Source organism: Leopardus geoffroyi, chromosome X (genome assembly GCF_018350155.1).
Source record: "Leopardus geoffroyi isolate Oge1 chromosome X, O.geoffroyi_Oge1_pat1.0, whole genome shotgun sequence".
Classification (NCBI taxonomy): Eukaryota; Metazoa; Chordata; class Mammalia; order Carnivora; family Felidae; genus Leopardus; species Leopardus geoffroyi.
Genome location: NC_059343.1, coordinates 50,958,603 through 50,985,664, shown reverse-complemented (window position 1 = coordinate 50,985,664; position 27,062 = coordinate 50,958,603). Strand labels below are relative to the sequence as shown.

Below are 27,062 nucleotides of genomic sequence, written 5' to 3'. Positions count from 1 at the left end.
ATGTTGTATGTGATGAATCACTGAATTCTACCCCTGAAGCCAATGTTGCACTATATGTTAACTAACTAGAATTTAAATAAAAATTTGAAAAAGGAAAAAGAAGTCATCCTGAAAAAAATGTTATCTTGGCCAACTTTGGCACTGACCCATTTTTATAGCTTTTTTCACTTTATACATATTCAAAGTGGACTGTGGCACATCTTCTGGCCTGCCTCAGGGTGGGACCTGGCAGACTGGTACCACTCTCAGCTCCTTATCCACCCAACAGGAAATTCCTGCACAAATCCCTCACCCTGTGGGCTTCCTGTCCCAGAAGTTCTGTTAGTATGTGGGCCTCTCAAGGGTGAATGTTTACTTAAGTTCCAAGATACCCATGAAATAGAGCTTGGAATCACAGTACTATCTCTTAACTTTCTTTTTGAGGTTATATTATTAGAAAACATTTCCACTGAGCTCCCCTTTTCCTTCTCATCCCTTAGACTGAAAAAGTGGTATGCTCAAGAACACCATTTCCAGCTACCCCTCTCTTTGGCCTACTGCCATGCCTAGCCTATTTGTTCTGACTGTTTATGGGGGGATGCATGGGGTCTACTGTAACCTTGACTTGAAACTTTTGGGTGCAAAGCTGACATCTTAGAATTAGAGTATCAGGGCTAGGGCCTTGGATATCATCCTCATGTAGCTCATTTAATATCTGGAAAAACTGAAACCCAGAGAAAAGAAGGGACTGACTGGCTTAGATACATCATAATGTAGTGGAAAGAGTGAGCATACTTTCTGGAGCCACAGAATTGGGGTTGAGTTATGGGTCTCTAGCTAACAAGCTGGGTGACCTTAGCTGATCACCTGACATCTCTACCTTGGACTATAAAACAAGATTAAGAAATTCTCTCCCTCCCAGGGTTCTCTTGTGGCTTAGAAGGTTTAGAGTGAAGGTATGTAGCCCAATTTCTGATGCATATAGATGCTAATATTAATTCTCCTGAGTACTGGACCACTGGTCTTTGTCCATATCTTCATATAAGTCCTAGAACACTCACCCCTATGCCCAGAGCTTTGCTGTGGTTTGCCTTGTATTCCATGAGTTCTGTGCACACCTGCATTAGTTTCCTCCACTGACTGTAAGCTCCTTGAGAATAGGGGACAAATCTGGCTTGGCATCTGACATATATCTCCACATACCTCTGAGCTAGCAGAGGTGCTGTAAAAAAAGGGGCCTTGGAAACTCTGTAGAATTGAATTAGCTAGGAGTTAAGTGTCTTGGTACTTTTTTTGTCTTACTATGTAGCAAGGAGGAAAAGTCATTTCAGGCTGTGAATAACAGACCAAAGAATCATGTGGTTGTAAAGTTTCCTATTTAATCAATATATTTTAGTGAACTGAGGGGAGAAGGAAAAAAAAAACAATTTTAAGACAGCGACTGTATTCTCTTTTTCTCCATCTATCACTGTTTCCTTCTTGGCCTCCCCTATCTCCTTTTACTCATTGGGGAAGCAGAGAAACTTCTGTTATGTGCTTAGGCTTATTCTTCAAGTACAAGAAAGAGACTAAGAGACTAGATCTGGCATGAAGGGCTGGTATAGAAAGATAAATTCATAGAGAAAAGGGAGGAGGAGGAAAAGAGAGAGAGAGAGAGAGAGAGAGAGAGAGAGAGAGACAGAGAGAGAGAGAGAGAGAATATGAACCTCATGGGACCAGAATGAACCTTGGTGCCTGTAGTGCTAGAAAGCAGCTGCCATAGAAGGACTATATAGCAGTCCTGGGTGGTAGGGCTCATTTGGCCTCAGGATAAACAAAAGTATGGGTCTTTCCAACTCCAGGACTTCACAGGGGACCTTCTCTCTATCCCTCTCTCCCATCAGGCCTTTTCTCTACTCCTACTGCCCTAGTCTATGCCCAGCCTTAGGTGCTTCCAGGCAGGTGACAGGGCCATCCCTCCTTCCTGGCTGCCTCTCACTATCACATGTTCTTCCCAGGGTGAGGACATCCTAGACAGGAGCTCGGAGCTGATCTACACTGGGGAGATGGCCTGGATCTACCAGCCCTATGGCCGCAACCAGCAGCGGGTCTTCTTTCTGTTTGACCACCAGATGGTCCTCTGCAAGAAGGTAACCCCAACCCCTTCTTTCCTGAAGGAGATGGCCACCTCAGGAGCATAAGCCCCTCCCTCTCCATTATCCCCAGCTCCCAATGAAGTGGCCATTATAGTAAGTGGGGAAAGATATCAGTGGTTTCTAATTTTGTGACCGCTTCTTTAACTTTTGCTGTTTTCCCTCTTTGTCAATTTCCTTTTTAAAAATCTAGAATAAGACTTTGTTTTCTATCTTCTTGTCTTCCATGATGGCTGTCTCTGCTCCTCTGCATCTGATTGTCCTGTTAGTTTAGTTATGCATATGTTTTGTTATTTTCTTCCTTAGATGATTATACTGGAAGTTAATTTGGTGCTTTGGGGATTTTTGTTTCCTTTTTTTCCCTTTCAATTTACTTTTTTTCTGAGGAGAGGAGGAGATCTCCTTTCCTCTCTCCTCAGGCATCCTCTAATGTTCCTACAGCCTGAAGTTGGCCTGAACAGCTTTTCCCCCTGTATTCTTTGTTTTTAATTATACCATCCCAGACATACTCTGTTGTCCTCTGTGTCATAATTACTAGTTATTTATGTTGGTTTAATTGTATTCTGGAAGGATCAGGAATTACATAGAGTATGATAACGCTGGAGAAAGTTCAAGGAACTTCTGCAGTTGGGCCATTTCTTCTTTCACTGAAGGGCCGGACTTGGAGGATGAGCCATTTGTAACTCAGAAATGCAACAATAGCAAAAGAGACTGGGGATAGAGCACAAAGGAGATGGGGATTTGAAACAAGAACACATGGGTCCTAGACTCTACTGTCTCTAAACTTGGGCCAGTTTTTTAACTTTATCCCCTTATTTTCCTCAGTGCCAAATCAGGCTGATGATAGAATTCATCTCAGGAGGCTTTGAGGAGGATCACCTGAGGTAATGGGAAGTAATGAAGTATAGTGTTAAGAGCATGGGTTCTAGGGCCAGACAAAAGGGCACCAATTACCTTTTGTCCATGAGCCGTATGACCTTGGACAAATTCTCTGTGCCTAGTATTATTCCCTCATCTGCAAAATGGAAATAATAATGGTATCTATATAGAAGAGAGGCTGTGAGGTTAAATTAAACACTACATTTGCAGTGCCTGGCACATAGTAAGTACTTAGTAAATGCTAGCTATTGATACTATTACTGTTTATTTGGTGTTAGTACGCATTCATTCAGCAAATCTTTGTTGGGAGGCAGTATATACAGTGATTAAACAGACACATATTACATTTTTTATTAAAAATTTTTAATGTTTATTTTTGAGAGAGAGACAGAATGAGAATGAGGGAGGTGTAGAGAGAGAGGGAAACTGAATGAGCCACCCAGGCTCCCCAAACAAGCACAGAGTTTAGAGCCAGGTAGTATGGACTCAAAGCCCAAGTCTCCATTTAGTAGCTTTTGTTTCTGGGTAAGTTAATGGTTCTATGTCTACATATCCTCATAAAATGGGGCTACAACAGTATGTACCTTGTAGGATTTTTGTGAAGATTATTTAAGTTAATAAATGCAAAGCATTTAGCTGCCAAGGGATGAATGCATAAAGAAAATGTGATACACACACACACACACACACACACACAGTGTAATATTAGCTTAAAAAAGGAGATTTTGTCATTTGTGACAACATGGATCAACCTAGAGGATATTATACTAAAACAATAAGGCAAAGAAAGGTAAATACTATATGCTCTTACTTACATGTGTAATCTAAAGCAGTTGAAGTCATAAAGGCAGAGAGTAGAATAGTGGTTGCTAGGGGCTGGTGGGGGTGGGGGAAATGGAGAGATATTGGTCAAAGAGTAAAATACTTTTTGTTATGCAAGATGAATAAGTTTTGGAGAGTTATTGTACAACATGGTATCCATAGCTAACAATACTGTATTGTATACTTGAAATTTGCTGAGAAAGCAGATCTTGTGTTCTCATCACACACACAGAAATAACCATATGAGATGATAGATAAGCTAATTAGCTTGATAATTGTGATCATTTCACAACATATACCTATATCAAAATATCGCATTGTATACCTTAAGTATATATTATCTTTATTTGTCAAATATGCCTCAATAAAGCTGGGGAAAAATGCAAAGCATTTGAAATAGTGTCTGGCACATGATATATGCTAAGTGTTGACTGCTGCCGTTGTTGCTGTTATTATTTTGTTATTAAGAATGTACTCTAGATATTGGAATATAATAATGAGAAATATAAGTCCTGTCCATGCCTTCCTCAAGATCTGGAGAGAAATCCCAGGGTGGTCCAGGCTAGTGGTGGGGAGTAAATAGTGTCCCTCTCTAAAAAGGGAAGACTTTACTGACAAGCAAGTGAGAGAGGCAGCAATCCTTAAGAGTTACAGGCCCCAGATTGCAGCATCTGTCACTTATACAAAATGTTTTACAGTGTCTTACTAAACCCCATGAATACCCAGTGAGACCAAATTCAAACTTCTCCCAGCTATTTGAATTATGTGATATCAGAGACTTGGATAGGCTCCTTGCTGGATCCATGGCTAGGCTTGGTGCTTGTCTGCAGACTGCCAGGGTCCTTCTGGAGAAGCACTGGCTCCCTTAATATCTTCCAACTTGGATGAGTGTAAGGGAAAAGGAGGAAGACTGGCATCCTATTAGCAACTCTCCCATTTAGGCAGGGAACTTGTGATGACCAAATAACATCTGTACCAAGCACTTATTCACTGTGACCCTATGAAAGCACTCAATCATTAACAAGTGACTTTTGGGCAGCCTGGTCCCAATAGGACCTCAGGCAACCAGGGCTCAGGAGGGCTTTGTCTTCTTGCCATGTGCAGAAGCTGAGCAGAGACACTTCTGAGGCTTTGTCATCTGTCTTCCCCTGGACAACCCCTCAGTAAGGCAAAAGCAAGGAAGAACTATTGGGTACAGCTTAAATGGACAGACTAAAAGCTGTGAAACAGAACTAATGCAACTCAGCAGTGTGGTGGCTGAATGTAAGTTGTGTAAGGGTCTTCATAATCACTGCTAGCATTCAGAGAAGGGAAACCACAGTGACGAGCTAGAGAAGGCAGTCAGGGAAGGCTTCTTTGAGGAGGAAGAATGTGTAAATTTGACCATGAAGGCTAGAACGATTGGAATAGGAGGCATTGTTGGGGGCAGGGAGGACACATTAGTGTGAGCCTACGTATAGATCTGTGACAACCCCCACCCTGAAAGGATATATGGAATTTCCAAGGACAATGGTGTAGCTATATAAGTTTTAAAATATTCAGTTGCCTTTGTTTTATTTCTTTGTCACAATATTTAACTAATTTTGAAAATTTAAATGAACTAAAAGAGGCATTGAGATTTTTAGGTTTATCAAAAAGGAATTTTAAAGGCCTACAAAATATCAGTTGGGGAGCAAGAAAGCTCAGCACCATATTTATCAGACAAGGCTGGCCTCATGACCTGGAAGCTGCATGTTGAGATTTGAGATTTACAACAATTTTACAAGGTAAGGATGACTTGTCTAGTTTCATAGTTGAGAAAATTGGAAGTTCAGAGAGATAAAATGGCTTGCCCAAAACCACAGCTAGTAGGTTAAGCAGATAAAACTCAAACCCAGGGCTTTACACTCTAACTCACACTCTTTTTGTGCATGTTACTTGCTGCTTTTTGGCCTTAGCTACCATTTCTGATGGGAATTTTTGAACAGTGGGTCATTCTTAATGAATCCTATAACATTCCTACACCTGAGTTTATAACTAAGCTGATGCCTGAAAACTCATGTTCAACCCTCTAGGGAGCTAGAAAGAGCAGGCAAAGGGAGAACCTTAACCACACACATCTCTAGTCTTGCTTCCCTACCACAGAAACAGAATTCTCTCAAGTTTCTTGTTATCCTTAAATACCTAAAGAAACAATAGGAGTTTCAGTTGATGCTTTTAATTTAGCTCCAAGATCACATAAATTCTTTCCATTTTTTTTGGACACCAGTAAAGGTTTTTAAAGCTGACAATGATTATGACACACCAACTGAGAGACAAAGAAAGCTGCAGGTGATGCTGGCAGGCTGGGTCCAGAGACCTGAAGGGTTACTGCAGGATCAGCCAAGAGTGTTCTTGGCTTCACAAATGATGGAAATCAAATATGAGCCAGCAGGAGGGTGAAAGCAAAGTTTATATATATATATATATATATATATATAGAGAGAGAGAGAGAGAGAGAGAGAGCAGATACAGAGTGTCTGGGAGACTCAAAAGGAAAGGGGGGAGTCTCATCTTTGTTCAGGGTCTGGGGGCAGTTATTGAGGTTTATGTGTCCTCTAAGGCATTCAGGTACCAGTTAGAACAAAGATGAGGGCCCAGGTATTATTCCTTGGAGACGGGGGGCCTTGGCATTGAGATGTCTAGCTACAGTTGTCTGGAATACGCATATAATAGCTGTCCAGTCATTCTGTCCTTGTCATTTCTTAGATGTTACTTATTCTAGAGAAATCATTAACTCCTTGTCCCTTACAAGGAGGGCATATGCTGTTTGCATTATAAGGCATGTGTAAAGTGAGGTGGGGATACAGGTCCTAGTGAAAATAGAAGCAGGAAAGGGAGCTAAAAGCAGATTTTATTGAGTTCTTCAGTTCCCTTGTCTCACAGGTGAAATTGGGAATAGAAGGGAGGTTAAAGCTTCCTATATTCTAGTCAGGTAAGCACCCACCTATTAGCTGTGTGGTCCAGACCTGGCTTCTCAGGTCTATGTGTATCTGTATTAAGTATTGTAAGGCATGTTTCAGGCCTTTATGAGATCAAACTAGGTCACATCAAGCCATTCTCCTTAGCTTGTCCTGCTTTTATAGTTAGATTATACTGACAGGGCCCACTGTTTATCCATAAGTCTCACAAAGTGTTCTTGAGGATTGTGAAAGTCTGCACATGGCAACCACCCCATCCTTTTGTTCAGGACTGAACTTGTCCACTTTGAGCATGGTAAAAGAAACCCAGACTCTGAAGCAAGCTTGGAGCAAAACTGGCCCACTCTGTATAGCTGACCTTTTTCTCTCTTGTGAACTTGATGCCAGTGGAACCCAACAGATCAGAACCCATCTATACTCACAGCTTATTTATATGCACAATCATTATGGGAGGAAAAAGAACAATGTAGAGGTTGTTTTTTGCAAAGCAATTCAACAACTCCTATATTTCACAGCCTGGGTCTTCGAAGATTGACAGAGCTATGTTGGGAATTCTTAAAGACAGCCTTCCCCAGACATACCAAAAAACCCAGTTTACCCTACATTGTGAAGAGTTAGGATTGCAAAAGAAAATTCTTTGCAGGTAGCCTGCAGCTGAGAAGTGAGGCATGCAAGGCAATTCAGCAGAATGGGAGCAGTTTAACTAAACTGTATAATGTTAATAAAAGTTAATGAGCATTTCTGATTCTGTCAAATTGTCTAAAGGCCAAATATAGGCAGACAGGAGGGATAGTTTGTGAGAACAAGTTGGCCAGTGAAGACATCCATCAGGACAGGGCTCATGAGACCTCCTTGGCCAGACTCAGCCACACCACACATCCCAGCAGTAGATGTGTTCTCAGGGGAAGCTGAGGGCAGTGCTAAGAGGGTGAGGGCAGAAAGACACTTATACTTTACATGCCACAGGTCCACAAGTGATATCATCCATCTCTCTGGTTTTCTTTTTTTTTAATTTATGAAATATCACATTCAAAAAGATACAAAATAATATAATGGGCACCTATGTACTTACTATACAACTTAAGAAATAATTCATTACAAATACATTCTTTCCCCTCTCCCTCTCTGCTCCCTCCCTTTTCCTTCCTTCCATTTTCCCATTCTCCTCTCTGTACTCTTTTGAATTTGGCCTGTGTCATTGTCATATTTTTTATATAATTTCTGTATCTCTAAACATTATGTGGCATTTCTTTGTAGCTGTTTAAACCTTATATAAGTGTAATATATGTAGATGAGATAAAACTGTATACAAAAGTAACCAGGGGAATGATTGAGCGCGGGATTTAAGGTTGCTGTGGCATCATAGCTTTTGGTGGCAGTTTTACCAAAACTTAATATATTATTAAAAGTAAATACTTAGAGAAATAAGAGTACCTTGTATGGACTAATGATGACTGTCTCCTGGACTGAGAGTATTAATCCAATTCTGTATACCAGAGAGTAAAACAACAATAATAAAAGATAATATACTGTTTGTATCCATCTATAACTTTTTATTTTTCTCGCGCAATAAGATTTGTGAAACTTATTCGTCAATATATGAAGCTTTTTATTCAATCTTACCCCCATTTCTCCTGCCAGACTAGGCCTTCTCCAAAATTCCCCGGAGCACAAAGTGTTCAACCCTCTCCATGTAATCTTTCCTGGCCAGCACAGGCTGTGGCCACCTTGCTATTCTTAACCACTCATACCCACTCTGATATGCAGGTCTCACTTGCTGGCTTGAATTCCTAAGTATACCTCAGGCAACCATCCAGCTTATTTCATACTTCTAGAAGGCTTGCAAATATTTTGGAAAAGAAAAGGCCTATGTTAGCAATGCTTGTGTGGCTTACTGCTTCCTACTTCCCATCAGAGTCTTACAAACACATATAAGGATTGATACTGGAGTCTGAGAGTTTTTGGATGTAGGACAAAGGCTTTCTGTAAGAGCATCTTCTAACCAACCTGTCAATGTCATAATGCTAAGCTAACTTGCCTAAATTTGACCAAAATAACCCCTATTAGTACTTCAAATCAGTGGAAGTCTTAGCGTCCTACTGTGCCCATGTGCCATCTCTCCTGGTACCTACTGTCCACATACCTCCAGTATAAAGCCTTTTCTTCCTTCCCACCTAGGACCTGATCCGAAGAGACATCCTGTACTACAAAGGCCGCATTGACATGGATAAATATGAGGTAGTTGACATTGAAGATGGCAGAGATGATGACTTTAATGTCAGCATGAAAAATGCCTTCAAGCTTCACAACAAGGAGACTGAGGAGATACATCTATTCTTTGCCAAGAAGCTGGAGGAGAAGATACGCTGGCTTAGGGCTTTCAGAGAAGAGAGAAAAATGGTACAGGAAGATGAAAAAATTGGTAAGTGACCTGAGAGGAGAAAGAAGAATATGGCTATGAAGAACATAGAGGAATTGAATTAGTTTTCATTTTTTCTAGAAACAGATGGAAGACTTCTGTTGCAAACTGAACCTAATCCACTTTGGTGGTTTCCTATTATCAGGTCCTTTTTGGCAGATACCAGTAATTTCTACTAGTCAGGGTTATAATTTGACCTCCCTTACAGTCTCTTGACTAGATAAAGCTATTACACTGAAAGCAAACCTCAACCTCAATTCTCCCAAACATACAAACATTTATTAGCAAACACAAAAACAGTCATACAACCTGTCCTATCATCTCAATGAAGTCCCAGTTCTGTTCTTAGATACATGGCAGCATCTTTTGTGTAAAGGTTAGTCAAGGAAGAGTTGGTGATATAACAACAGCATTCAACTAACTTTCTAGTAAGAATCTGGTGACAAAGTCCTCTGATGGGGGACAAAGCATAGCACCTGTTTTCAATCTTGACCTGAGGCTTCCTTCTGCAGGGTACAGGATATGGGGCTCACTGATTTTTTATGCCCAGTTCTTATGAAGGCTAAAGAGCCTGTAAGACATTTGTGGCTAGTACACATCTTGAATAACATTAATTTTACCACTAAAAATTCATTTTTAGCATGTATTAGGCTAACTAGGCCTCCTGCATTAAGGTGACTGAACTGCTGGTAATAATGGCCTCTGGAGCAAATAATTCTGAGTGTTTAATATGTTAACAAATCACCTCTTCAGTGTGTATACCAGATTAGGGCATGTCAGATGTTAAGTAAATGCCCTGAGAGCATAGATTAAAATTAATGTGCATGTATATATCACACTGTCTGTATGAAAGTGTTTTAAGTAAATGGTAGAAAATATAACTGGGTCTAAAACCATGATCACTTGCATGATTTAGAGTCCCACTAAACCATACATTTTTGGCTTTAAACAGATTGTTCCCTTTTTTGAAAGAGTATATAATTAGTAGAGAGAGTTTTAATGGTGCTTTCCAAATGTGGGATTTAGGTCCCCTTGACTATAGCTTTGCGGTGTACAAAGTACTATCTGGTCTCTTGCTCATGGTCCTGCCATTTTGGCATAAAAATACCAAACAGCCAGACTTTGTAATTCCCTGAGAAGACACAATTTCTGTTTTTGTCCATCCTTAATGAGAGTGGAATTTTATATTAAAACACTTGTATGTTCAAGCTGGTATAAAATGCCTCTAGAAAAATGGGCCTACCCATTGAATCCTGATGCAAATGGATTCTTCTGTCCTTCAGTGTCGGTGATTTAAATGGTTGAAAGATAAGGAAGGATGATCAGAAAGACACTGCTTAGTCTAATCCTAGTCTTTTCCTTAGGTTTGGGGTAGAGTGCATATTAATAATTCACTTTGAGGGGCGCCTGGGTGGCGCAGTCGGTTAAGCGTCCGACTTCAGCCAGGTCATGATCTCGCGGTCCAGGAGTTCGAGCCCCGCGTCGGGCTCTGGGCTGATGGCTCGGAGCCTGGAGCCTGTTTCTGATTCTGTGTCTCCCCCATTCATGCTCTGTCTCTCTCTGTCCCAAAAATAAATAAACGTTGAAAAAAAAATTAAAAAAAAAATAATTCACTTTGAATCCCACTGAAGTCAAATTGCTTTTAACATAAAAGCACTGCAATGGGACATGATGTGGAGTTGTACAGGAATGCTACTTGACTGCTTCTCTCAATGGTAGGCAGCAGCAGCGTGTGATACCACTTAGGTTGTTAGAGCTATTAAAGGAATTGTCTTAGTATGCTTTATGTAGACCCTAGATGAACTGGAAGATCCCCACCATTCCCTCTGATTCCACCATGATATCTCCCACACCATGCCCTAATAATCTGTAACTTTAAGAATCTGCTTCTAATAGAAAAGCTTCCAGAAGTTAGTTTATTTTTTAATTTTTTTAGGTTCTTCTTTAAATTCCAGTTAGTTAACATACAGCATAATATTAATTTCAGGTGTAAAATTTACTGATTCAGCACTTTCATACCATACCTCATACTCATCATAAGTGCACCCCTTAATCCACATCACCTATTTAACCCATCTGCCCGATGACCTCCCCTCTGGTGACAATTGGTTTATTCTCTATAAAGAGTCTGTTTTTTGGTTTGCCACTCTCTTATTTTCCCCTATGATCATTTGTTTTGTTTATTAAATTCCACATGAGTGAAATCACATGGTATTTGTCTTTCTCTGACTTATTTTGCTTAGCATCAGACTCTATAGCTACACCCACCAATGGAATATTACTCAGCCATAAAAAAGAATGAAATAAAAGAATGAAATCTTGCCATTTGCAGCAAAGTGGATGGAGCTACAGAAATTACTTTCTGACAGACCTATGGTTATCTTTTTGAAAACATTATTTTTTTCTAATTATAATAACACTTTTATTAGGCAATTTTGGAGAAAAACAGAAAAATACAAGAAAAAATAAAAATAACACAAGAGCATTCTACCCAGAGAGAGATAACTTTTATAAAAATTTTCATATATTTCCTTCCTATGTGTTTTAAATATGTCTAAATAAAAAAAAATAGGACTAGGATTGCTGATTCTTTCTTTCTGTCTCCCCCAAACTACCTCTCCATGATGAATAGTTCTAATTTTATATCTTTATTTTGCACTTAAAATCATATCATTAGCATTTCCCTATGTCAGTTAATATTTTTAATCATTATTTTTATGGCTGCCACATAAATTTATCATAATTTTATTTTTACTCTCTAATTATAAAACAAATACATGGCTGTAATAACCATTTAACACATACTAAAATGTAATAAATTTTAGCATTATTTTCCCTTCTCTGTCACTCCTATGCTGTGTGAGATAATCAGTATAAATTTGGTATGCCTAGTTCCATGCTTATGTTCATATAAACATATATACACATAAGACTTTTCAAAAAATTTACTTACAAAAATTATACCAAACATATTATTCTGTAACTTGTTTTTTTATTTTTATCTTTTTTTCAACGTTTATTTATTTTTGGGACAGAGAGAGACAGAGCATGAACGGGGGAGGGGCAGAGAGAGAGGGAGACACGGAATCGGAAACAGGCTCCAGGCTCTGAGCCATCAGCCCAGAGCCTGACGCGGGGCTCAAATTCACGGACCGTGAGATCGTGACCTGGCTGAAGTCGGACGCTTAACCGACTGCGCCACCCAGGCGCCCCTGTAACTTGTTTTTTTTAAGCCTAATTTACCATAAGGAACTCTTCAGGTGAAGAATATAGACTATAACTTCTTCTATCAGTGTTCAGAGAAACACAACACATAGGAGAAGCATTATTAAGAAATTTATTATAAAGAACTGACTGATATGATTGCAAAACGTGGCTAAGCAACTCCAAAATCTATGGAGCAGGAAGTCAGAATGCAAGATCATGGGCAGGCTCAAACTCAAAGGCATAGTTCAAAGCTGTCATCTGTAGGCAGGAAGATCATGACAAGGATGGGACTCTGCATACATAGACTGAAGCTGAGACAGAATTTCTCCCTTCTGGAGATACCTCAACCCTGTTTTTTTTAAGCAGTAAAAACACCATGAGTTCTATGCTCTTAACAAAATTTTAAGTGCATAATATAGTAATGTTAACCATAGGCTCAATGTTGTACAGCAGATTTCTAGAACTTATTCATATCTTATATAAATGAATCCATAGTTTTGATAGGATTCCTTTGAATTTGTAGATGGCCTTTGGCAGAATGGATATTTTAACAATATTAAGTCTTCCAGTTCAAAATGAAAGGCCAATATCCCTGATGAATGTACATGAAAAAAAATTCTTAATAAAACAGGAACAAACAGAATTCAGCAGCACAATAAAAGGATCATAAGTCATGAACAAGTAGGATTTATCCCTGGGATGCAATGATAGTTTAACATATGCAAATCAATTAATGTGATACATCACTCTAATGAAAGATAGAAATCACATGATCACATCTATAGATGCAGAAAAATGATTTGATGTAACTTATCATTATTTCATGATAAAAAACTCACAGCAAACTATGTATAGAATGAATTTACCTGAACATAATAAAGGCTATATATGAAAGGCCCCACAGCTAGCATCATACTCAAGGGGGAAAAACTGAAAGCTTTTTTTCTTAGATCAGTTCTAAGACAAAGATGCCCATTATCACCATTTCTATTCAACATAGTAGTGGAAGTCATAGCCAGAGAAAATTAGGCTAGAAGAAAATAAAAGGCATTCAAATGGGAAAGGAAAAAGTAAAATTATTACTGTTTGTAGATGACATTATCTTATAAGTAGAAAACCTTAAAAACACCACAGAAATACTTTTATGTCTAATAAATGAATTCAGTACAATTGCAGGATACAAAATCAACATACAAAAATCAGTTGTGTTTTTAAATACTAACGATGGAGTATCTGAAAAAAAAATTAAGCAAATACAGTAGTCCCAATTATAATCACATCAAAATGGATATAATAGGAATAAACTTAACCAAGAAGGTGAAAGATTTCTACACCAAAAATTATAAACCCTTGCTGAAAGAAATTAAAGAACACATAATAGACTTAATATTGTTAAAATATCTATTTTACCCAATGCCATCTACAGATTCAATGTGATCTTAACCAAACTCCAATGTTATTTTTTTACAGAAATAGAAAACACAATCCTAAAATTCATGTGGAACCACAAAAGAACCATAATAGCTAAAAATATTTGAGAGAAAGAACAAAGCTGGAGGCATAATCTTCCTGATTCAAAATATATTAAAAGCTACATTATTTAAAACATTATGGTACTGGTATAAAGACAGACATATAGACCAGTGGAATAGGATAGAAAGACTAGAAAAAAACCCATACATATACAGTCAACATATCTTTGACAAGGGTACCAAGAATATACAATTGGGAAAAGATGGTTTCTTCAATAAACGGTGCTGGGAAAACTGGATATCCACATGCAAACTGAAGAAATTGAACTCCTACCTTACACCATACATGAAAACTAACTCAAAATGTATAAAAGACTTAACTGTATGACCCCAAACCTTAAAACTTCTACAAGAAAACATAGGGAAAAAGCTTCTTGGCATTGATCTTAGCAATGATTGGATATGAAGCACAGGCAACAAAGCAAAATTGTGTCATAATAAAGTGCTTTTACACTGCAAAGGAAACAATGAAAAGGCAACCTAAAGCATCAAAAAATATTTGCATATTATAAATATATATATATAGATAGATAGATAAATTATATATAAGAGGTTAATTTCCAAAACATATAGGGATATCCTACAACTCAATAGGAAAATATCAAATAATTTTAAAAATAGGCAAAGAAGGAGTGCCTGGGTGGCTCAGTCGGTTAAGCATATAACTTCTGCTTAGATCATAATCTCACAGTTTGTGAATTCGAGCCCTGTGTCGGGCTCTGTGCTGACAGTTCAGAGCCTGGAGCCTGCTTTGGATTCTGTGTCTCCCTCTCTCTCTGCCCCTCCCCTCCTTGCACTCTGTCTCTCTGTCTCCCAAAAATAAATAAACTTTAAAAATTTTTTAAATGGATAAAGGACTTGAATAGACATTTTTATTATTTCATTACTTTTTTGCCATTTGATTTTTTTCTTCCATTTGAAACTTTACACAAATTTTCGGTTTTAATATTTTATATTTTGACTCATTATTTCCTTGTCTTTGTTTTTGCTTTTGGTTGTGAAATATTTTTCTACTTTATGCCATAGTTTATTCACCCCTTCTTCATTTACCATCATCTTAACTCATATTCTCACATTTCTTTTGCCTCTCTATACTGTGAACAACATTTTTGTAGCTGAATATTTGTTCAAGCTTCTCACCATTTATTTATCAAGACTTTTGATATATCTTGCCAAAATTACTATTTCAGAAAAGTTGTACTATTTTATACATTTGAGAAAGGTCTGTGTTTCTTGTAACAAAGTCATGTATTTTTATATTATAGGCTTTGAAATTTCTGAAAACCAGAAGAGGCAAGCTGCAATGACTGTGAGAAAAGTCCCTAAACAAAAAGGTAAAGCTGCTTTTACCCCACCAGCTCTACTTTCTTTGTGAGAGTGTGAAGCCATAAACTATGTGATTGCAAATCCCCAGGCTTGTTTCCATGTGAAAGCAAATTTGGGATGGTGGTGGGGGGGAGTGTCTGGGTTTCCAGGTGTTCCTGATAATGTAGCAAATGGTCTTAAAGGCATAAGGCTTAGGAATAAATAGTGTAAGGTAGTTATGTCCAAAGATAGTTCATTGGGTACAGGAAAAAATAAAATTTGTTTCCTTTTATTTTTATGTAAGTAAAAGAAAGAAACTAAACTTCACTCACAAATTAGAGACTGATGAACAATAGTAACTGTGTAAATTTTATTAATAAGTACAAATATATTATACACAATTTTCCTTAATTTGTTTGGGGGCATTTGCTAAATCAGGAGTCTTAAATCAGAATGGAGAACTTCAAACTGGACCAAGACAGAAGATTCAGATATTAGTTTTCTTTCTCTGAACCATAAAGTACTTAAAAAAGGAAAATACCTTGAGAATCAATTTGAATATGGAATAAAGCTTTCTCCTTTTCATGAACTAGACAAAATTAAAATGCTTAGTTGAACAAAAGGAAGTAACTATCCTTTATTTTATTCATGACCCTATTCATTACCAGTTATTTTATACAAGTTCTTTAACTTCATCTTTATGGTACTTCTGAAAAGGTAGGCATTATTAGCCTCATTTTCCAGATTAGGAAACAAGATCTTTGGGATAAAGGGATTGTGAACTTAACTCATCTTTATTCCAAGTCCACTGTTCTTCCCTCTCCATCTCGGGGGTCTGCTGATTCTCTATGCTGGGAATGAACAGCTCACATTTTGTCTCAGCTCAATTACTGACAGCGGCTTCTATTACTGACAGCCACTGTCATTTTCCCCAGGGGTAGGTGATCTTAATGAGACCTCACTTTCCCCAGGCCCTTCTGCTTTCTCAGTAGACTCTTTGGTTTAGAATGAATCACCCTACAAAATTACTAGATTCAAGTTGCCTGAAATTCCAGCAACCAAGTAGAGCTTCCTTAATTATTCCCAAATGAAGCTCCTTTTCACTGAGGAGGTTGAGTGCCTATGAATATCTGATTTCCAATTAAACAGTGCACCTAGTTGGGGCCCCTGTGACTAGACATGACTTCCTTTTAACTGCTTATTGTTTCTTGCCCTTGGGAGGCACTCACTGGCTTCTTCCCTCATCATGGAAATATGATTATCTTTAGGTAAGAAATTAAAGGCAATCACTCTTAACCACTTGGGAGTAAAAAAATGAAAGTGTTAGAAAGCTATCTGAAGTTAGGTCAGTATAGATATGATCTGTATGAGTAGGGAAACATTGTGAGAGAATGTACCCCTTCCTTAGAGATATAAGCAGAAAAGAACCCCAGCCAGTTGGGGAGTCCTCAGGCTACAAAGAAGCTACTTTGTGTCCTGCCTGTTTCCTGGAGGCTCTTAACCCCTGAGATTTTCTCACTATGATTCCCTCCACTGTTCTCCACACTGACCTTCATGATGGGATAATACCCCTTTACCTCAGGGCAGGTTCCCTCAAGTCTATCGAATACTGGCTGCTCTTTTCACTATGAACTCTTAAAGCAAAGGAGCTCTCATAAAGCAACAAGCCAGAAAACAGTCCTGCTCACTCATACCAAGTCTTGGTGTCAGGTTCCTTTTCCACTCTATCTAGTCACAAGGCTATTCCTTTCAGGTTCTCTCTTATTCCCCAATATCTAAACACTGATTCAGCAATTCTAGTTTTCAAAGAAACTCATTTAGTTTCAAACTTTCCAGAATTCCTACGAATCTCCATTATTTCTATTTCTAGTTTTCAAGACTCTCCTAGTCCAGGACTGTGATGATCGATATATTTTGAGACTCGAGGGAACTGCATATGTGGAAGCAATTGTCAAACTTAGGAATTTAATAGTTATATTATGTACATGATAAGAGTAAGAAGGGAATTCTTTTTTTTTTTTTTTTTAAAGTGTTTTTTTTTTTTCAACGTTTATTTATTTTTGGGACAGAGAGAGACAGAGCATGAACGGGGGAGGGGCAGAGAGAGAGGGAGACACAGAATCGGAAACAGGCTCCAGGCTCTGAGCCATCAGCCCAGAGCCCGACGCGGGGCTCGAACTCACGGACCGCGAGATCGTGACCTGGCTGAAGTCGGCCGCTTAACCGACTGCGCCACCCAGGCGCCCCAAGAAGGGAATTCTTTAAGATACCCATAAAAGCCAGTTTCTTTAACCCTTCCAATGACCCTTTCCTGGAAGTGATGGGAACACTGTTATTAATAATTCTCTAATGCAGATATATTGAATAAGGTAATTATTCTAGTGTCCCTTTCCACCCCCACCTATAATTCCATGGGACCTTATCAACTCAGTCTACTGCTCTGTAGTGGGGGAAGCCTGGCTGTAAGATAAGCAAAGAGGACAGAGCCTAGCTCCAAGGAAAGCCTTTTTTACTTTTATATATCGTCTTGGTTTTAAGAATTGATACATAACTTCTTGGAATTTGAATACTAATTCTTAGTCTATCAACCTATTTCAGTCTGTCATCATAGAACTCCCTAGGGCCATTAGCATAGCTCCCATCTCCAAGGCTGTAGGACCAGCTCAAAATCAAATGAATATCCTAAAATAACTAAAATAATCTTGAAAAAGAGTAAATTTAATCAGTCTATCCTGATTTTAACACTAATTATATAGCTACAATAACCAAGACAGCATGGTATTGGCAGAAGAAAAGGCATATTATATCAATGAATCAGAATAGAGAAACCAGAAATAGACCTACATAAATATGCCCAAGTAATTTTTGAAAAAGATTCAAAAGAAGTTTAGTGGAGGAAGGACAATGTTTTCAACAAATGCTACTTTACTCATAGACCAAAAATTTAAAAAAAACCAACTCAACCTAAACTTACACACTATAAAAATGAACTCAAAATGGATAATGAACTTATATTTAAAGCTACAAAACTTTTTAAAAAGGAGAAATTCTTCAGTATATAGGGCTAGGCAAAGAAGTTCTTAGACTTGACACCAAAAGCTGGAACCACAAAATGAAAAATTGATATAATGTGCCTCATCAAAATAGAAATTTTTGCTCTCTAAAAGATCACATGAAGAGGATAAAAAGACAAGCTACAGAGTAGGAAAAAATACAAGCCATGTATCTGAAAAAAACACTAATAACTAGAATATACAAAGAACTCTCAAAACTCAACAGTATAAAACCACACACTTCAATTAGAAAATAGGCAAAAGACAGATATTTTACTGAAGAGAATATATGGATGGCAGTTAAACACATGAAAAGATGTTCAACATTATTGATCATTGGAGAAATGCAAATGAAAACCACAATGAGATATCACTACATACCTATTGAGAAGGCTAAAATAAAAATAAGTAGTGACAACACCAAATGCTGGGAAGGGTGTAGAGGAACTGAATCATTTATATCTTGCTGTAGAGATTGCTAAATGGCATAGCCACTCTGGAAAATAGTATGGTGGTTTCTTAAAACACAAAATGTACAATTACCATATAACCTAGCAGTTACATTCCTGGACAATTTTCCCAGAGAAATGAAAATTTACTTTCACATAAAAACCTCTAAACAAATGTTTATAGCAACTTTGTTCATAATAGCCCAAAATGGAAACAATCCAGATATCTTGCAGTAGGTGAGTAAGCAAATTATGGTATATCCATACCATGGAATATTACTTCTTAGTAAAAAGGAGCCAACTATTGGTACATGCAACAACTTGGGTGAATCTCCAAGGAATTATGCTAAGTGAGAAAAGCCAATCCTCAAACGTTATATATGGTATGACTCCATTTATATGACATTCTTGAAATGATATCATTTAGTAATGGGAAGCAGATTAGTGGTTGACAAAGATTAAAGAGGGGGTGAGTACAGGAGAAAAGAGTGGTTATGGAAGAGTAATGATAGTGTTCTTGTGATGACAGAAATGTTCTATCTCTTGGCTGTGTCCCATAACAATGTTAAAATCCTGGTTGTAATATTGTACTAGAGTTTTACAAAATGTTATCATTGGAGAAACTGAGTAAAGGGTACAAAGTGTATCTCCGTATCGTTTCTTACAGCTGCATGTAAATATGCAGTACTCTCAAAATAAAAAAAAAGTTTAATTGAGAAATTAAAATGAACACTTCCCAAACTTTCTCCCTAATATTTTCATATCATTTGTTGGCACTCAGTACCTTCATATTTCTGACACTTACCACCTTTGAAAATTGCCTCTTAGAGGACATCACCAAAATAGCAGAATAGCTTTAAATTGTCTTCCCCCTGAAGAATATTGATTTTGACAGTCACCCACAGATGAGTGTGCTTTTGTGAAAGTTCAAAATCCAGCAGAAAAGTTCCAGATCACCCATAGAGAAAAATATCCATGATTAGATGCATAGAAAAATAGGGCCAGTCAATAAAGACTAGAGGAAGTGAATGCCTTTTCAAATGCCACAACAGCAACTCAATACTACAAGGGACATGAAAAATCAGGGAAACATGACATAACCAAAGGAATACAGTTTTATAGAAACTGACCCCCAAAGACATGGAGATATGCAATTTTTCCAATAAACATTTCAAAATAGTTGTTTCAAAGAAATTTAGTGAGCCACAAGAAAGCACAGAAAGTTCAAAAAAATCAGGAAAACAATACACAAGACAAGAAACTTAACAAAGAGTAGAAATCATAAAAAAATAACCAAACAAAAATTATAGAGCTGAAGAATACAATTAATGAAATGAAACAAATGCAATAGAGAGCATCAAAAACAGATTTGATCAAGCAGAAGAAAGTATTTGTGAAGTCAAAAACAGGTCATTTGAAATTATCGAAGAAAGCCTATGTGAATTATGGGATAAAATTAAGATAAGCAATCTATACAATATTGTAGAACCAGAAGAAGAAAAGAGAAAGAAAGGGGAAGAAAACTTATTTAAAGAAATAATGGCTGAGAAACTTTCAATTCTGGATAAGTATTTAAATATTCAGCTTCATGAGACTCATTGTTTGCTAAACAATGTCAACCCAAATTATATTCTTCAAGATACATTATAATAAAACTGTCTAAAGTCAAAAACAAAGAGAAAAGATTAAAAGCAGCAAGATAAAATCTTCATATACAAGGGAACACACATAAGGCTATTAGATTTCTCAGCAGGAACCTAGCAGACCAGGAGAGAGTGGGATGCTATATTCAGAGTTCTGAAAGAAGAAAACTTTTAACCAAGAATACTATACCCAGGAAAGTTGTCCTTTAGAAATGTAGGAGAAAGAAAGACTTTCCCAGAGAGAGAGAGAGAGAGAGAGATTGAGAGAGAGTCCATCACCTCTAGATTTGTCTTACAAGAAATGCTGAAATGAGTTTTTCAAACTGAAGGTAAAAGATGATAATCAGTAACATGAAAACATATGAAAATATAAACACACAGGTAAAGCAAGTGTATATCTAATTCAGAATACTCTAATATGGTGGTGTATTAATTATATCTATAAAGGATAAAGTATAAAAGGGTTAAAATAACTAAGGTACAATAATTTATTAATGGATAACAATAAAAAATGTAAATTGTGACATCAAAAACATAATATGTGGAGTTGGAGAGTAAAAAGGTAGAGTTTGTTTTTTATGTGTCCAAAGTTAATTTGTTACCAGTATAAAATAGATTATTGTAACTGTAAGATATCTATGTCAGCTTCATTGTAACCACAAAGAACATACCTACAGTAGATACACACACAAAAAGAGGAGAATCAAAGCATACAAGTTTGGAAAACCATCAATTCATAAAGGAAAATAGCAAGAGAAGAAGAAAAGAACAAAATAACTATAAAACAGAAATAATTAATAAGATGACAATAGTAAATCCCTACCATCTCAATAATTACTTTCAATGTGAATGAATTAGATTCCCTTATCAACATGCATAGAGTGGCTGAATGGATAAAAATATAAGACACAATTATGCACTGCCTACAGAAGACTAAGTTCATCTTTAAGGATACATATAGCCTCAAAGTTAAGGGATGGTAAACAGGTATTTTATGAATGTGGAAGCCAAACTAAAGCAAGGATAGCTATACTTATATAAATCAAAACTGTCACAAGAGACAAAGAAGGTCGCTATATAGTCATAAGGGGTAATTCATCAAGATATATATGCACCCAAAACATAAATATGTAAATTGTAAATATATATGTGCTCATTATGAAACAAATACTTACAGATCTGAAGGAAGAAACAGACAATATAATAATAGTAACAATTAATAGATCACCTAGACAAAAATCGATTAAGAGAACATTGGACTGGAAATATATTTAGACTAAGTTGACCTAAAAAACATATAAAGAACATGCCATCCAATAGCAGCAGAATTCACATTTTTCTCAAGCATAAATGGAACATGCTCTAAAGTGGTATGTGTTAGGTTACAAAACGAGTCTTAGAAAATTTAAGAAGACTGAAATCATATCAAGTGTCTTTTCCAACCACAGTGGTATGAATCTAAAAATCCGTAACAGGAGGAAAACTGGAAAGTTCACAAATATGTGGAATTTACACAACACACTTCTGAATAACCAATGAGTCAAAGAAGAAATCAAAAGGGAAATTAAAAAAATATCTTGAGTAAATGAAAATGAAAATCTAAAATACCAAAAGTTACGGGATGTAGCAAAATCTGTTTTAGGAGGGAGGTTTATAGCCATAATGCTTACACAAAGAAAAAAAATTCAAATAAACAACCTAACTTTACACTTCAAGAACTAGTAAAAGAAGAAAAATAAGCCCAACGTTAACAGAAAAAAAGGAAATACCAAAGATCAGAGGAGAAATAGCAGAAAAACAATAGAAAAGTTCAATGAAATTAAGAGCTATTTTTTGAAAAGATAAACAAAATTGACAAACCTTTGGCTAGACTAAAGGAGGGAGAAAACTCAAATAAATAGAATCAGAAATTAAACAGATTACAAATAATACCACAGAAGTAGAATCATAAGAGAATAATGTGAACAATATACACCAAAAACTTGGATGACCTAGAAGAAATGAATAATTTCTAAGGAGGCTGGGTGATGGGTATTGAGGAGGACACCTTTTGGGATGAGCACTGGGTGTTGTATGGAAACCAATTTGACAATAAATTTCATATATTGAAAAAAAAAACATACAATGTACTAAGATTGAATCATGAAGAAATAGAAATATGAATATACCAAAATGAATAAGAAGATTGAATTAGTAATAAAAAAAACCTCCCAACAAAGAAAAGCCCAAGAATAGATGGTTTTACTGGTGAATTGTACCAAGTATTTAAAGAATCAATGCCAATCCTTCTCAAACTCTTCCAAAAAGTTGAAGAGACGAGAATACTTGCAAACTCATTTTATGAGACCAGCAGTAACACCAATACTAAATCCAGATAAGAACACTTCATGAAAAGAAAACCACAGGACAATATTCCTGATGCAAAATTTCTTAACAAAATACTAGCTAACAAAATTCAACAGCACATTAAAAGGATCATATCATACAGCATCATCAAGTGAGATTCATTACTGAGATGCAAGGATGGTTTAACATATGCAAATAAAAAATGTAATATACCACATTAATAGAAAGATAAAAAATCATACAATCATCTCAATAGATTCTAAAAAAGCATTTGACAAAATTCAACATCCTTTCATGACAAAAACTCTCAACAAATTATGTATAGAAGAAATGTACCTCAATATAATAAAGGCAATACATGGCAGATCCACAGCTAATATCATACTTAATGGTGAAAATTTGAAAGCTATTCTTCTAATATAAGAAACAACATGATAGCACCCAATCTCATCACCCCTATGCAATATAGTACTAGAAGTCTTAAGCAAAGGGCATTCAGGTAAGAAAAAGGAGGAAACAGTATCTGAATCAGAGAGGAAGAAAATTGATTGACTATGACAAGATTTTATATATTTAAGAGCATCTATAGAACATCCACAACTGACACCATGCTTACTGATGAGAGACTGATGTCTTCCCCCCAAATCAGGAACAAGGCAAGGATGTCCAGTCTCATTACCTCTATTCAATATTGTTCTGGAGTTTCTGGCCAAGGCAATTAGGCAAGAGACAGAGACAAAAGGCATTCAGTTTGGAAATAGCAAAATCCCACAGATAATCCAATTTAAAAAGGGGCAAAATACCTGAATAGATATTTTTACCAAAGAAAATATTCAAATGGCCAACAAGTACATGAAAAAGTGCTCAACATCACTTATCATCAGGAAATGCAAATAAGTACAATGAGATATCACTTCACACCTGTTAGAATAGCTAAAAAAGATAAGCAATAACTGGTATTGACAAGGCTATGGAGAGAAGGGAACCCTTGTATACTGTAGGAACGTAAGTTGGTACAGCCAGTATGGAAAACAGTATGGAGGTTCTTCACAAAGTTAAAAATAGAACTACCATATAATCTAGTAATTCCAGTTTGGAGTACATATCTAAAGGAAATGAAATCACTATCTCAAAGAAATACCTGCTCCCTATGTTTTTTGCAGCATTATTCAACAATAGCCAAGACATGGGAACAACTTAAATGTCCTTTGGCAGACAAATCAGTAAAATAAATGTGGACAAAGCACACACACATACACACATACACACACACACAGAGTAAATCCTGCCTTTTGCCACATCATGGGTGAACCTGGAAGGTATTATGATAAGTGAAATAATTCATAGACAAATACTGTATTAGCTTACTTATATGTGGAATGCAATAAAATAAACCATAGAAACAGAGAACAGATTGGTCGTTGCCAGATGCAGGAGATGTGGGATGGGGGAAGTGGGTAAATGTAGTTAAAGGGTACAAGCTTATAAAATAAGTTCTGTACAGCATGGTCACTAAGTTAATAATGCTGTATTGTAAATTTGAAAGTTTAAGAGAATAGATCTTAAAACTTCTCATCAAAAGAAAAAAATATGTAACTAGGCAAGGTGACAGATGTTAAGTAATCTTAATGTGGTTATCATTTTGCAGTATATACATACATCAAATCATTATATTGTACACCTTAATCTTATACAATGTAATATGTCTATTATATCTCAATAATACTGATGGAAAAAAGGAAATACAAAATATGAGCAGACCAATAATGACTAAGTATATTGAATTAGTAATCAAAAAACTCCCAAAAAGAAAAGCCTAGAACCAGATGGCTTCACTGGGGAATTCTGTGGAACATGCACCAGTCCTTCTTAAACTTTTCCAAAATTTTGAAAGGAGTACTTCCGGACTCATTTTATGAGTCCAGGATTACACTAACACTAATGCCAGATAAAGACAATAGAAGACAATACAGGCCAATATTTCTGATAAACATATATGTAAAAATTATCAACAAAATGCTAGCAAACCAAGTTCAACAGCACATTAAAGGATTGTGCACCTCTTCTAGTGGGATTTATCTCTAGGAAGCAGGGATCATTCAACATATGCAAATCAATAAATGTGATTCACCACACTAACAGAGAGTAAGATAAAATCAAATATCATCTGTATAGATGCAGTAACAGCATCTGACAAAATTCAAAATACTTTCATGATAAAGATTCTCAATAAATTTGGTATATAAGGAACATACTTCAACATAATCAATGCCTTATATGACAAGCTTACCACAATTAATAAGCATGCTCAATGGTGAATGGTTGAAAGCTTGTCCTCTAATATCAGGAACAAGACAAGAATACCAACTGTCACCACTTCTATTCAACATACTGCTGGAAGTCCTATACAGAGCAATCAGGCAAGAAAAAGAAATAAACGAAAGGAAGAAGTAAATTTTTCTCTGTTTGCAGTTGACATGATTTTATATATAAAAATATCTAAAGTCTCCTAAGAAATTTAGAATACTAGAATAATAATGGAATTCAGTAATGTTTCAGGATAAAAAATACATATATAAAAATCATTTTTGTTTCTGTTAAAATGAATATTCAAAAGAGAAATTAATGAAACAATCCCATTTTCAACACACAAAATGGGATAAAGTACTTAGGAATATATTTAACTTAAGAGGTTAAAAATCAGTACATTTATAAAATTGGACATATATAAAAGAAATTTGGAAATTTATAAAAGAAACTGAAGAAGACATAAATAAATGGAATGATATTCTGTGTTCATGGATTGTAATACTTAATATTTTCAAATTGCCCCTACTACCCAAGGCCATCTATAGATTTATTGTAATCCCTATCTCAAATTTCATGGCATTTTTTAACAGAAGTAAATAGAGCAATTCTAAAATTCATATGGAATCACAGAAGATCCTGAATAACCAAAGCAATCCTGAGAAAGAAGAGCAAAGCTGCTGGCATCATGCTTTCTGACGTTAAACTTTATCCCAAAGCTATAGTAATCAAAACAATCTGGTACTGGCATAAAATCTGACATATAGTCTAATGTAAAAGAAACAAGAGCCCAATTATAAACCCATAGTCAACTAATATTTATCAGGAGGCCAGGAATACTCAATGGAAAAAGGATAGCCTCTTCTATAAAAAGTTGGGGAAATTGGATATTTACATGCAAGACAATGTATTAGACCCCTATCTTAAACTATTCACAAAAATTAACTCAAAATGGATTAAAGACTTAAGTATAAGACTCAACACCATAAAAAAGTCCTAGAAGAAAATGTAAAGAAAATACTCTTTGACATGGTTTTGGCAACAAGGTTTTGAACATGACACCAAAAGCACGAACAACAGAATAAAAAATAGTGAGGCTACATCAAACAAAAACCTTCTGCACAACAGAAGAAACAATCAACAAAATGAAAGGGCAACCTACAGAATAAGAGAAAATATTTGCAAAGTACATATTTGATAAGGGATTACTATGCAAGATATATGAGCAACACATACAACTCGACTAAAAAAAAATAGTTCAATTAAAAATGGGCAAAGGATGTAAATAGACATATTCCCAAAGAAGATATTTAAGTGCCCATGTAAATGTTCCACAGGTATAAGAAAGGATGTTCAACATAATTAGTTATCAGAAGAATGTGAATCAAAACCATGAGTTTTTGTATTTGTTAGAGTGGCTGTTATATAAAAAAAAAAAAGATATAACAAGTGCTGGTGAGGATGTGGAGAAAAAGGGAGTGGGCACTGACGGTAGGAATGCAAATTGGTAAGCTACTGTAAAAACAGTATGGAGGGTCCTTAAAAATTGCAAATAGAGCTGTGTGTATGGGAAGAAAATGAAATCAGGATCTCAAAGAGATGTCTACACCCCCATGTTCATTGCAGCATTATTCACAATAGCCAAGACAGCAAGTAACCTGCATGTCCTTCAGCAGATGAATAGATAAAATATATGTGGTATATACAATGGAATATTATTCAGCCATAGAAATAAGGAAATCCTGTCATTTATGGAAACATGGATGGACTTTGAGGGCATTATACTATGTGAAATAAGCAAAACAAAAATACAAATACTATATGATCTCACTTATATTAGAATCTAAAAAAGGGAATTTATAGAAACAGAAAGTAGATTGGTGGTTGCCAGGGCTGGGATTGTAGGGCATATCAACATGTTGGTCAAAGGGCACAAACTTTAGTTATAAGATGAAGAGGTTCTGGGGATATAATGTACAGGATGGTGACTGCAGTTAACAATATCTTATTGTGTACTTGGGAGTTGCTGAGAGTTCTTAAATGCTCACAC

The 27,062-nt window shown here is 36.3% G+C and overlaps 1 protein-coding gene across 9 annotated transcripts in view; it reads left to right on the top strand.

Moving 5' to 3' along the window:
• The window catches only part of ARHGEF9 (Cdc42 guanine nucleotide exchange factor 9), a 202,132-nt gene that overhangs the window by 170,125 nt on the left and 4,945 nt on the right, over window positions 1–27,062 (top strand). For 8 of the 9 annotated variants that reach the window (XM_045470631.1, XM_045470624.1, XM_045470630.1 and 5 more), the window contains 3 exons: window positions 1,977–2,108; window positions 8,930–9,173; window positions 15,175–15,243. In XM_045470631.1, coding sequence (XP_045326587.1) covers window positions 1,977–2,108; window positions 8,930–9,173; window positions 15,175–15,243 — 445 coding nt within the window. The remainder of the gene's footprint in view (window positions 1–1,976; window positions 2,109–8,929; window positions 9,174–15,174; window positions 15,244–27,062) is intronic. The other variant, XM_045470629.1, reaches the window with a different exon arrangement.